This window comes from Cygnus atratus, chromosome 12, assembly GCF_013377495.2.
Source record: "Cygnus atratus isolate AKBS03 ecotype Queensland, Australia chromosome 12, CAtr_DNAZoo_HiC_assembly, whole genome shotgun sequence".
Classification (NCBI taxonomy): Eukaryota; Metazoa; Chordata; class Aves; order Anseriformes; family Anatidae; genus Cygnus; species Cygnus atratus.
This window is the reverse complement of record NC_066373.1, coordinates 12,430,919-12,442,139: the sequence shown is the minus strand read 5'-3', so window position 1 is coordinate 12,442,139 and position 11,221 is coordinate 12,430,919. Positions and strand designations below refer to the sequence as shown.

Here is an 11,221-nt window from a genome sequence, read left to right as displayed (position 1 = left end):
CGCCAAGCGGCGCTGGGCGCGTTGCGCTGCAGTGCTGCTGCTTGGCTCCTTACACCTCCCTGAGCCGGCCATGAGGTGTTTTCAGGAGATTTGGCCATGTTTTCACAAAAAACAAGGCTCCCCAGGGTCTGCGCCTGAGGGGTGAGGCCGGTGGACGGGCCTCCCGCGTGGTCCTGTGGCCTCCACCTCCACCGCCTCAGCCCAGCCAGCATCTGGGGAGGCTTCTCCCGTGCCGAGCCCCAGCAGCGGCCCTCAGGTGCTAGCGAGCGGGTGCCCGGCCGGCCCGGAGCACAAGGAGGTCTTTATGAGCTGCCCGTGGGCTGTGCACAGGGGCGGCTTTGTGTGAGGGGCGCCAGCCCGGCGCGGCTGGAGGCTGCCGCCCTCACCCGCTGTCCCCACAGGCCCTCACCACCTCCTTGACCGCCGGCCGCGGCCCTCACCCCGCAGAGGATGGCTGCAGGGGGTGCAGAGCCTGGCACTGCTTCTGCCTTCACCACCCATCGCCTTCCCCATGGCAGCAGGTAGTGGGGAGGAACAGCCATAGCGGGGTGAAGCCAGCTGGCACGTGCCCTGCGCGGCTGGGAGCCCCGCTGCCCTCTCCACAACACTTGTGGGTCTGGCACCTGCCAAAGGGGCTGGGCATGAGCCAGACTCCCTGGCAGAGAGCAGCAGGACATTGTGTTCAGCACAGAACGAGGACATCCTTCCTACAGCTGTTTTTATTTTATCAGAGGTTACAAGGCGCAAGGAGCCAGACCTGCATGGCATGTGCGGTCTGCATGCTCTGCCATGCCCCGTCGCGTGCTGGCACGCTGCGGTGGCGGAGGTAAGGAGGGCTGGCACAGCCTGGTCCCCTTGCAATGCACATCTCCTGCTGTAACCCCCGTCATGGCCTCTGGGGTTTTCCTTGCAGCCTTAGCAATGAGCACGATGCCTTCTGTAGTTGCTTTGCCCAGCAGCCATGAGCAAGCATTGTGGGAGAGGGATTGGAGAATATCATAGAATATCCCGAGTTGGAATGGACGCACAAGGATCACCGAATCCAACTCCTTGGTATGTCTCTAATGGGACAAGAACGGAGGTCACCAAGCTGAACCTGCTCCATCACTCCGCAGGGCAGACCCTGGCTTGGCCCCACATCTGCCTCCAGCAGGGATCAGAACTCGTATGGGGACACAAAGGCTGTGACCTTGAAGATGTGCTTGCCCAGCAGCACCTTGCGGGAGAACTCGCTCATCTCCAGCTCCACCTCCAACGTGGCTGGCCCCACCACTGGGCTGGTGAGCACCAGCTCTCCCGTCTGTCGGTCGGAGCGCCGCACAGCGAAGACGCCCTGGCCACGGCCACCCATGATGGCGAAGCGCAAGCTGTCGCCCACGAAGCGGGTGGTGGACATCTTGAAGAGGACGCGGGGCACACTATGGTTGGCCTGGAGAGGCAGGTAGTGGAAGGAGATGGAGGTGGCAGCCAGGCGGCAGGCTCGGCTGTCCATGGGGCAGGGGTTCCTCTCGCACTGGCTGCCAGGAGACAAGAGGTACCACAACTCAGCACTGTGGTTGGCAGCACTTGGGAGCTGCCTGCTTGCAAACAAGCTTATGGCGGCCTTTCAACCACTCTGAGCACCTCCAGCCTCATGTCCTGTGGTGGAGCAACGCAAAGAAGCCACATCCAAGGAGGTCCAGCCTCAAAGCTGCGTCCCTGGGCTGGGCATGGGATCTGGAGGCAGATCGGCAGCCTGGTGCAGGGATTCTGCTCTGCCTGGGGTGCTGCAAGAGCTGTGCCAGGCGAGGGGGAAGGAGCCAACGGGGCCAGCTGTGCTTGGCAGCCGCGCACAAAGCAGTTCAGTCTCGCGAGCAGGACCGGGGGGCTGTTTGCATGATGGATTGCAGCCAGAGGCACTGCACGAACGTACAGAGGAGGGGAAATGGCGTAGTTCCCCCCGGAGTCCTGGGCACCAGCGCTGCTGGCATTTGATTAATGCTCCAGTGAAGCCAGCCTGGAGCACAACTCCCGGACAGAGGTGCTTTGCTCTGGCTGGAGCCCTGAGCACTGTGCAGCGCCTGGATAAAGCCACCTTGTATTTGGGTGCTCCTGCCCACGCCCCCAACCACTGGCATCTCAAAGCCTTTGGCAAGAGTCATCCTGGAGCGTGCCAAGCACTCCCTGTGTGACAATTTGCTGCCAGCACTCTCCTTGCTTGCTCCCTGGGTGCTATGATATGATTCTCTGGGCACATGTAGGGCCCATCTCCTCCTTTAAGAGGGTGCAATGCAGCCCACGCCACGCACGGTACTCACAAGCTGGATGTCTTGACATAACTGGTGTTGTGGCGTGGCGGGGGGCACTTGGGGCGCACGCAGCGGTGGCCCCCGAAGGTGTTGATGCAAAGCTCACCGTGGGTGCAGTTGTGCTGGCTCCCGGTGCACTCGTCCACGTCTGCGGTGGTAAAAAGGAGGTGAACGGGGCCGGCCCCACACCTCCTGGCTGTGCAGGATGCCCTTTGCCACGGTGAGCACAGGATGCTTGTTGTCCTGGATCTTACCCTCGCAGGTGTTGCGGTCAGCATGGAGCACGTACCCCTGGGGGCAGAGGCAGCGGTAGGAGCCCGGTAGGTTGAGGCAGTCGTGTAGGCACAGCCGGGTCTGAGGGCTGGGCTGGAAAAGCTGGCACTCATCGACATCTGCGGGGCACAAGCGGGGATGAATGTGGGGCAGCCTGTCCCCGACAAACCTTATCCCTCCTCTTCCCCCATACCTTGGCACACGCCTCCAGCTCGCATCTGGAAGCCGGCGTCGCAGCTGCAGTGCCGTGAGCCCGGGTGGCCCTCGGCACAGCGGGGCTGGCGGCTGAAGGAGGAGTTGCTCAGCGTCACCCAGTCTGTGGGGAGGATGTGGTGTCACCACCAGGGAAGGATGGGATGGGCACAGCATGGCCCCGTGAGCATCCCATCCTCCTCCACCCTGGGGATGTGCAGGGCAGCCCTAATTTGAGCCCCTGTCGAGCTCAGGATGGGTCTGAGGGCACCTACAGGCATAGACGGGGCTCTGGCAGCTGGTTCCTGACCAGCCCCGTGGGCACAGGCACGTGTAGCTCTGGTTGCCATCCACGCAGGTCCCACCGTTTGCACATGGGTTGCTGGAACAGTCATCAATACCTGGGGAGAAGGAGCTCATAAATACCACGAGACCAGGGCTGGGGAACTGGGGAAGCCGATCCCTGCCCCTTCCTGCCACCCGGCCCCGCTGGGACACAGCCCCGGTGCCCATCGCGGTGGCCTCTGGGCTGCTCCCTGTGCAGTCCTGTGGCCGGGAGCAGGGCGATGGAGGAGCTGTCCCCGAGCCCGCGCCACTTCACTTCTGCAGAAGGGCTGGGTGCCGCCCCACGTGCGGTCGCGCCGGCAGGTGCGTGTCTCTGAGCCCACCAGCCGAAAACCAGCGTCGCAGACGAAGTGAACGTCGTGGCCCACCCGCACGCTCCGGCCCAGCTTCCGCCCGTTTGCGGGCACTGCCAGCTGCGGACAGGTCTCTGTGGACAGACAGACGGACATGGGTGAGGATGGGACATCACCAGGCTGGAGCCAGCCCCAGTCCCTGGCTCAGAGCTTGGGATCCTTCCACAAGCTTCTCGCTGGGGACTGATCCAGTGCTGTGGGGATGCCGGGCGTTACCGTTGCGCTTGCCGGCCAGCCTCTGGACGCGGCTCTGCAGCGCCGAGAGCTGCTTCCTGAGGCTGCGCGTGCCCTGGAGGTGGGCAGCCTCCTGCGCCGACAGCAGCTTCTGCATCTGCCGCATGATGCTGAGCACCTGCTGATGGCTCAGGCACTCCTGGGTGAAGACAAGGTTCTCCCCGTCACCCGCTGGGCTGCACTGTGTCCCCTCCCATGCAAGCGGGCAGTACTTGGGGATGGTTGGGATGCTCTGAGCTCATCTCTCCCCATCCTACTGCGGGGTCTGTCTTTGCTTCTGCACCTGCTCCAACCCCAGCCCCTCTGCCTGGCCCTACCCTGGTGCTGAGGGAACACCCCGGGTGGGTCTAGCATCCTCCCCGGCAGGGGCTGAGCCCCCAGACCACCCCCATGGCCCAGGGCAGCCCCACGGGTGACGTGTCTGTGCCCATCTTGGGTGCAGGGTCCTTACCTGGGTGCTGCCGAGGGGCAGCTGCAGGACGCACAGGGCCATCCAGGCTGGCAGCAGGACGAGCAGCATCGCGGCGGGGCTGGCTGCTGCCACGCAGGCTGCAAAGACGAGATGCCGGCAGTCCGGTCCTGCCCCGCTCCCCCGGGGCCACCAAGGGAGGACCGAGGTCCCCTCCCCGGTCCAGGCCACCCTGTACTCCTGCGGCCACACCACCAGTGCAGCACTGAGAGACCCCCACCACCGCCCTGGACACCTCCAAGCACCCCCGTGGGTCCCGCAGACACCCCCCCCCGTGGTGGCATGGCACCGCCACTGCCATGTGGCATCACCCCAAGGCCACCTCACCCACAGACCTGCTGGGCTCTCCCACGGAGGGACCTGGCCAGGTTTCGGGGGCTCCGGGAGGAGGGATGTGCCCCACGCACCCAGCCCAGCTCGACCCCTTTTGGTCGCTCTCTCGCAGCCTCGCGCTCCTGCTCGCGCGCTCCTCCGCTCGCTGGGATTTATCCTTGGCGCGTGTGTGCGTGCCTGAGTGTTTGTTGGTTTTTCCCCTGCCCAAGCCGTAGGAAAGTTTCCTCTTGGCACCCGCGCTGGCCTCTCCCTTCCCTCTCTGCAGATCAGAGGGTTTGGGGCCTTTCATGTCACACGGGCAGCAGATGCCGGCTTTCCCTGCGGACACGGCGTGCTGCCGCTCACATGGGCCGGCCGGGGCCAGGCGGTGGCTGTCACGGCGCTCGCAGCGCTACCGGTGCACAAAGCGCACAGGGGTGTGCAGGATGAGGCCGATCCGGTGTGTTTGACAGGCACGGGGAAGGCTCCTGGGACAAGGGGTGGCTTTGGCGTCTGCATCAGGGCAGAGGGGGGAGCCGGGCTTCACTGCAGGCTGGGGTTGGGTTAGCATTAGGGTCGGCATCAACATCAGGGTGTGGGTTAATGTCAGGGTCAGGGTTAGGGTTGGGATGCTCCCAGACTGTCCCGCATGGGAAGGACTGGCCTCACTTGAGCCCAGAGGAGGGGGAATGGCAGTGGGTGACTGTCCCCTGGCCACCCCTGAGGCTGGAAGCCCAGGAAGGTGCCATCAGGCTGTGACATGGAGCTCCAGCATCACCCCTCACTGCAGGAGCCAGGACGAGAGGGGAGCAAGAACTGCGGCAGCAGCACGGGGGACACGGGCTGGTCTCTGGGCTGGGCTGTGGGGGGCTCGGACCCTCCCCACACCCCGAGCTGGCTGACGCTGCTGGTGGGGGTGTCAGCACTGGATGTGTGCAGTGGCTGTGCAGGGCACCAACGGGCTGCGTTAGCCCCTTGCTTTTGGGGGCTCACTGTGATGGGGCTCAGACATTTCCCTGTACCAAGGGGTCCCCCCAAGCTGGGGCAGAGCCCCCGCAGCAGAGCCCCCTGTTCAACCCTAAGCATCTCTCCCGCTGCTGCCCACCCCGTATCCACGCTGCCCAGCTCGCCGGAGCGGGAATTTGGCTTCGTGCCCACGGCTCCCTCCCTGGTGGTGTGCATTACCTCCCTGGCATGTTTAATTCATGGGGCAGGAAGAAAGCAAGCAGTGGGGTTGGGGGGGCGATGCCGCCGTCCCCCAGCCCATGGCATCCTGTCTTTGCTGCCCGTCCTGTCCCCAGCACGGTGGCGGGGCTGGGACCGAGCCCCCCATTTGCATCCACCCCATGTGCTCGGCGGAGGGGCCCCTGAGCTGTCTCCACCGCCCGCGTCTGTTTTGACAGAGCTATTACTCACCCGTCAACCTTTTGTTCAGGCTGACCAGCAGTGCCTGTCTGAAGTCCTGAATAGGATCAAATCTTGGAAGCAGACACACAGGCACGCAGGACCAGCTCGTCCCTCCCCAAATCCTCCCTTCCCTCCCAAATCTTCCCTTCTGTGAGAGCGGCTGCGGGGCATGGAGGACGGCAGGGGTCCGGCCGGCTGGCTCCTGGTGCTGCTGGCCTGCCTGGCCTGGAGGGTGGGCGAGATGGAGAAGCTGTCCCCGCTGGCTCCGGGGCCCCGAGGTAATAGGGAGAGGGAACTGGGGGGCCACTGCCCATGGCAGGGCTGGGGGGGCAGCTTGGGGAGCCCTGAGCATCATCCCCAAGGGGACGGGATGGATGTACCCTAGCCCTGTCCCTAACCAGGTGCTCCCCAGGAGGGCAGGGGTCTGGGGTGGTGATGGGGACACAGGGCTGGTGGTGGGGACACGGGGCTGGTGGTGGGGACATGGGGCTGGTAATAGGAACATGGGGCTGGTGATGGGGGTGTGGGGCTGGTGGTGGTGACCCAGGCACAGTGATGGGGGCTCGGGGATGGCAACAGGTCCATCCCAGCGGGAGGCAGCGCGGAGCCGGACACCCCCATGCCATCTGGGGACCGGGCGCATTCCCGGTGGTCTCGCCTCCCCCTGCCCGGCCCCTGCCCCCTTTGTGCTCCTGCCCAAAAGCGCTTCCTTCGCTCCCCTCCGGTCTCCATGGAGACCCGGGCGCCTTCCCCGTATCCCCGGCTGCCGCACGGGACTGGCCGCGGCGGGGGCACCCGCTTGGCCCCCGGCCTCAGCCCCCGGCCACCCCTCACCCTCCGCAGCTCTCAGCACGAAGGAGACCTTCCTGGTGCTCTCGCTGCACAACAAGCTGAGGAGCAAAGTGCAGCCGCCCGCTGCCAACATGCAGAAGCTGGTGAGTGCCCCAGGTCTGACTCTGCCAGCCCAGCGCACACCAAGGGCTGGTCTCTCGGGGTCCCCAATGTCACGTGATGGTCCTCTGATGTCCCCTGATGCTTGCTCGACATCTCCTGGTGGTCGCCCATCATCTGGTGGTCCCCAATCAGCTCCTGGTGGTGCCCAAGTCACCAAACATCCACTGCTTGTTCCCAGTCACCTCCTGATGGTCCCCAATCACCTCTTGGTGGTTGCCCAACATCCCCTGGTGGTCCCCAGTCATCCCCTGGAGGTCCCCAGTCATCCCCTGGTGACCAGCCATGGTCCCCAATGGCTGTGATGGTCCCCAGTCACATCCTTGTGGTTTTCCAACAACTCCTGGTGGTCCCCAGTCACCTCTTGGATGTTCAACATCCCCTGGTGGTCCCCAGTCACCTCCTGGTAGTCCCCAATCATCCCCTGGTGGTCAGTCATGTCCTGGTGGTCCCCAGTCATCTCCTGATGGTTGCCCAACATCCCCCGGCGGTCCCCAGTCATCCCCTGGTCCCCAGTCACCTCTTGGTGGTCCCCAGTCATCTCCCGATAGTTGCCCAACATCTCCTGGTGGTCCCCAGTCACCTCCTGGTGGTTGTCCAACACCCCCCGCTGGTCCCCCATCATCCCCCGGGTGCCTCCACGATGCCCACCACCACCACCAGCGCCCCCAGCCCGCTGTCCCAGCAGGAGTGGAGCGAGGAGCTGGCGCAGCTGGCGGTGGCGCGGGTGGCCGGCTGCCTGGCAGCCCCCGCTCCCCCGCCGGCCCCACAGCTGGGCTGGAGCGAGACCCTGCTCCCGGAGGGCGCCGGGGGCTTCGTCGAGCTGCTGGAGCGCTGGTTCGCCGAGGGCCGCCGCTACGACTACGGGGCGGCGCGCTGCGCCGGCAACGCCACCTGCCGCCACTACACGCAGGTGGGGCGAGGCGTGAGGGCGGGTGGGCGGTCGGGCGGGCGGGCGGCCGGGGGTGCCAGCGTGTGACGGCGGCGCCTCTCCTTCAGCTGGTGTGGGCGACGTCGGGGCGGGTGGGCTGCGGCAGGCAGCTCTGCGCCGGGAGCCGGGGCCGCAGCCAGGCCTTCGCCTGCGCCTACTGGCCGGGGTAAGGGGCCGGGGGCGGAGCCTGAAGAGGGGCGGGGCTATGGTGGGCGGGGCATGGGGGTGGGCGGGGCCGTGGTGGGAGGGGCCTGGGGTGGGAGGGGCCTGGGTGTGAGGGTGGGGAAGGGAAGGGTGGGGTGGGATAGGGCCAGCTGTGGTGGTGGGCGGGGTCTGGGTGGGGTGGGCGGGGGCTTTTGTGTCGATAGGGGGCGGGGCATGTAGTGTGGGCGGGGCTTTGTGTTTTAGGGGCGGGGCGGATGCAGTGTGGGCGGGGCCTTGCCCCCAGAAGTAGGCGTGGCTTGGCACTGTGGGTGCTCTCACTCCAAGAGGGGGTGTGGCTTGGGTCGAGTGGGCGGGGCCACACGGTTGTGGGTGTGGCCACGGGGCGGGGCTTGTTGTGGCCCCGCCCCCAGCTGCCTCCCTGGGCAGGGGCAACTGGGAGCTGTCCGGGGCGCCCATCGCCCCCTACCAGCGCGGGCCCTGGTGCTCGCTCTGCACCGCCGGCCTCTCCGGCTGCTTCAAGTCCTGGGACCACGGCGGCGGGCTCTGCGGTGAGTCCCTGCGCACCCCCCCGACAGCGGCCCCTGCCCGGCTGTGCCCAGCCCCTGAGCGCCGCGTGCCTCCCGTGTGCCCACCCAGAGGTCCCCAGGAACCCGTGCCGCATGAGCTGCAGGAACGGCGGGCACCTCAACGTCAGCACCTGCCGGTGCCACTGTCCCCCCGGCTACACGGGACGCTACTGCCAAGGTGAGCGCCTGCTGCCGTGGACGAGGACGAGCTGGATGTCAGCAGCACAAGGCAGGCGTGTGAGCAGTGCACACACGTGTGCTCAGTGTGTGCGTGGGGTGAGTGCGGTGCTCGGGAGTGAGCGGTGCATGTGTGCGCACGGCCGGTTGCAGCGCGCGGGGCGTGCGTGTGCAACATTAGCACACGGCGTGCACACTTGGTTCCCTGTGTGCGTGCTTGTTGCAGCACATGCGTGTGCATGGCTGGTGCTGCATGTGAGCAGTTGGTGCAGTGCATGCAAGTGCATGATGCAGTGCGCACGTGTCCATGGTCGGTGCGGTGCATGCATGGGTATGGTTGGTGCAGTACACGTGTGTGCACAGCTGGCGCAGTGCAGGCACGGTTGGCGCAGAGCATGCCTCGTTGCAACGTGTGCATGTGCATGTTTGCTGCTGTGCATGTGTGTGCACGGTCCGTGCAGTGCCCATAGCCTGCTTGCTGTGTGTGTGCGCAGTAGTGCAGCACGTGCGTGTGCAAGCTCAGCTCAACACATGCACGCAGCTCGTGCAGCACACGGGCAAGGGAGGATGGTTCTGGGGCTGGCTGCCCCGCGGCGACCTCATTCTGTGCCTTTTTGCCAGTGCGGTGTAGCATGCGGTGCCTCCACGGGAAGTTCAGGCAGGAGGAGTGCTCCTGCCTCTGCGACGCTGGCTACGGCGGTGCTGAGTGCGGTGGTGAGTGGGGGCTGCCCCTAGGCCGGGGGGGTGTCCCCGGTGCCGCTGACCTGTGCCTGCAGCCAGGGTCCGGTTCCCCTTCCACACCTGTGATGTGACGATCGATGGCGACTGCTTCATGGTGTCCCCCGAGGCCGACACGTACTACGGAGCCAAGGCCAAGTGCCAGGTGAGCCCCGTCCCTCCTAAAATGTCCCAAAGCCCCATGGCTCAGTCTACGGTGGTCACATGTGGACCCCAAGCCTGTGCTGGGACGCAGAGGAGCAGGTCTGAGCCGCCCGCTGCCTCCGTGGCTTCCCTCCAGGAGAAAGGGGCCATGCTGGCCCAAGTCAGCAATCAGAAGGTGCAGGACATCCTGGCCTTCTTCCTCAGCCGCCTGGAGAGCAGCAACAGGGTGACGGACACCGACTTCGAGACCCGTAACTTCTGGATTGGTGAGTCCTGCTGGGGTGCTGCTGGACGTCCCACCCCCCTGCTGGACATCCCACCTGTCTAATGGCCATCCCACCCCTCTAACCCCTCTAATGGACATCCCACCCCGCTGGCTCCCCCCAGGTCTCACCTACAAGACATCCAAGGCTTCGTTCCGCTGGGACACGGGCGAGCCTTCTACCTTCACCAGCTTTGCTTTTGGGCAGCCGGACAACCAGGGGTAGGTGCCCACCGGTGATCCAGCCCCTCCAACTCCCACGGGAGATGTGGTGACATCGGTGCCGCCACTCTGTCCCTCTCCTCTCCCGCACAGGTTCGGGAACTGCGTGGAGATGCAGGCATCAGCCGCTTTCAACTGGAACGACCAGCGCTGCAAGACCCGGAACCGGTACCTCTGCCAGTTCGGTGAGCGCGTGGCCGCAGCCCCCGGGTCTCCTCTGTCCCGTTTGTGTGGCCGGGAGCATCCCGATGGAGGTGCCACTTTCAGGGCAATGGGGAACGCTGACTCCATTTCCCATTGCAGCCCAGGAGCACATTTCCCAGTGGCAGCAGGACCCCTGAGCAGGCAGCCCCGGGCTGTGCCCCCTGCCCACCGTGCGGGCATCTCCAGCACCAGCTGGGGATGGGGACAGGGGACAAGCGTGGCACTGGGACCGGCTGAGAAGGGCGCACGCTGTGCATCAGCATCCCAGATGTGGTGTCATCTGCTCCTCGCCTTCCTCTGTCGACAACCACCAGGGCAAGAAGACACCCAGCCTGGGACAGCTTAAACTGGTGGCCGGGCTGTGTCCAGCGAGGAGCCGAGCGGGGCCTTTGGGTGACACACACCTTGGCGTGGCTCGGGGTGAGGGCCGGGCTCCGCGTGTGGCCGCCTGCAGCAGGACACGGGCGTCGCCACGAAGCCACCAGCCTGGCGCTGCGGGTCCCCTGCCACCAGCCGGGTGGATAACAAAGACCTCTCTCCATTCGGAAGAGCCTTTTTGTCTCCTTGTCCTTTTTGTCTCGGCCACGGCCCCCATCCTGCCCACGCTGCCTCCCGCTGCACCCAGGGGCTCACACTTGGCTCCTGCTCAGTGTCCCCAGCGGGTCCCAGCGGCCGTGGCGGGGACACGGGGACACGGTGGCAGGGTGGGATGGGGCCGGGCCACGGGGCTACGAGGGTCCTGCAGAGGATGTGGGGGGTCCTGCGGAGGCCAGAAGCGCCCCCCAGGACGGGACACGTCTCATGGGAAGGGGCCGGCACCTGGCGTCCCCCCGTGGCGCACGGGACGCGGGGCGCACGGAGACCGCGGAGCCTCCCCCGGCGGGGCTCGGGGGGCCTCCGGCAGCGGAGGCAGCTCGGAACCGGGGGGTTCTCGCCCACCCCCGCCCGCCCCCGCCGTGGTTCGCCCCGCTCCCCCTGCCGTCGGCGG

The 11,221-nt window shown here is 66.0% G+C and overlaps 2 protein-coding genes across 2 annotated transcripts; one reads left to right on the top strand and one right to left on the bottom strand.

Annotated features, from left to right (window-relative positions):
* Positions 1 to 1,156: 1,156 nt before the first annotated feature.
* On the bottom strand, positions 1,157 to 4,228 carry LOC118246462 (fibulin-7-like). Its single transcript, XM_035543589.1, has 8 exons — positions 4,137 to 4,228; positions 3,668 to 3,824; positions 3,355 to 3,525; positions 3,029 to 3,154; positions 2,755 to 2,877; positions 2,543 to 2,680; positions 2,298 to 2,436; positions 1,157 to 1,517 (listed from the first exon to the last, which is right to left on the bottom strand). Exons 1-8 carry the CDS (start codon positions 4,203 to 4,205, stop codon positions 1,157 to 1,159), a joined length of 1,284 nt encoding a protein of 427 aa, XP_035399482.1. The 5' UTR covers positions 4,206 to 4,228.
* Positions 4,229 to 6,042: 1,814 nt separating this feature from the next.
* On the top strand, positions 6,043 to 10,477 carry LOC118246493 (C-type lectin domain family 18 member A-like). The gene is made up of 12 exons (XM_035543630.2): positions 6,043 to 6,151; positions 6,717 to 6,808; positions 7,513 to 7,737; positions 7,824 to 7,921; positions 8,347 to 8,468; positions 8,557 to 8,664; positions 9,285 to 9,377; positions 9,440 to 9,546; positions 9,682 to 9,811; positions 9,933 to 10,029; positions 10,123 to 10,214; positions 10,333 to 10,477. The coding sequence occupies exons 1-12, from the start codon at positions 6,043 to 6,045 to the stop codon at positions 10,368 to 10,370; spliced, it is 1,311 nt and encodes a 436-aa protein (XP_035399523.1). The 3' UTR covers positions 10,371 to 10,477.
* Positions 10,478 to 11,221: the final 744 nt, after the last annotated feature.

Bases quoted from the DNA above. Each gene is read 5' to 3' on its own strand.
- LOC118246462 (XM_035543589.1), bottom strand. From the start codon at position 4,205: ATGCTGCTCGTCCTGCTGCCAGCCTGGATGGCCCTGTGCGTCCTGCAG. The intron at 2,878-3,028 runs GTAGGTGCCCTC...TCCTCCCCACAG, and splicing joins CCAGAGCCCCGTCTATGCCT to ACTGGGTGACGCTGAGCAAC. The intron at 1,518-2,297 runs GTGAGTACCGTG...GTCTCCTGGCAG, and splicing joins TATGTCAAGACATCCAGCTT to CCAGTGCGAGAGGAACCCCT.
- LOC118246493 (XM_035543630.2), top strand. From the start codon at position 6,043: ATGGAGGACGGCAGGGGTCCGGCCGGCTGGCTCCTGGTGCTGCTGGCC. The intron at 6,152-6,716 runs GTAATAGGGAGA...CACCCTCCGCAG, and splicing joins GCTGGCTCCGGGGCCCCGAG to CTCTCAGCACGAAGGAGACC. The intron at 8,665-9,284 runs GTGAGCGCCTGC...CCTTTTTGCCAG, and splicing joins CACGGGACGCTACTGCCAAG to TGCGGTGTAGCATGCGGTGC.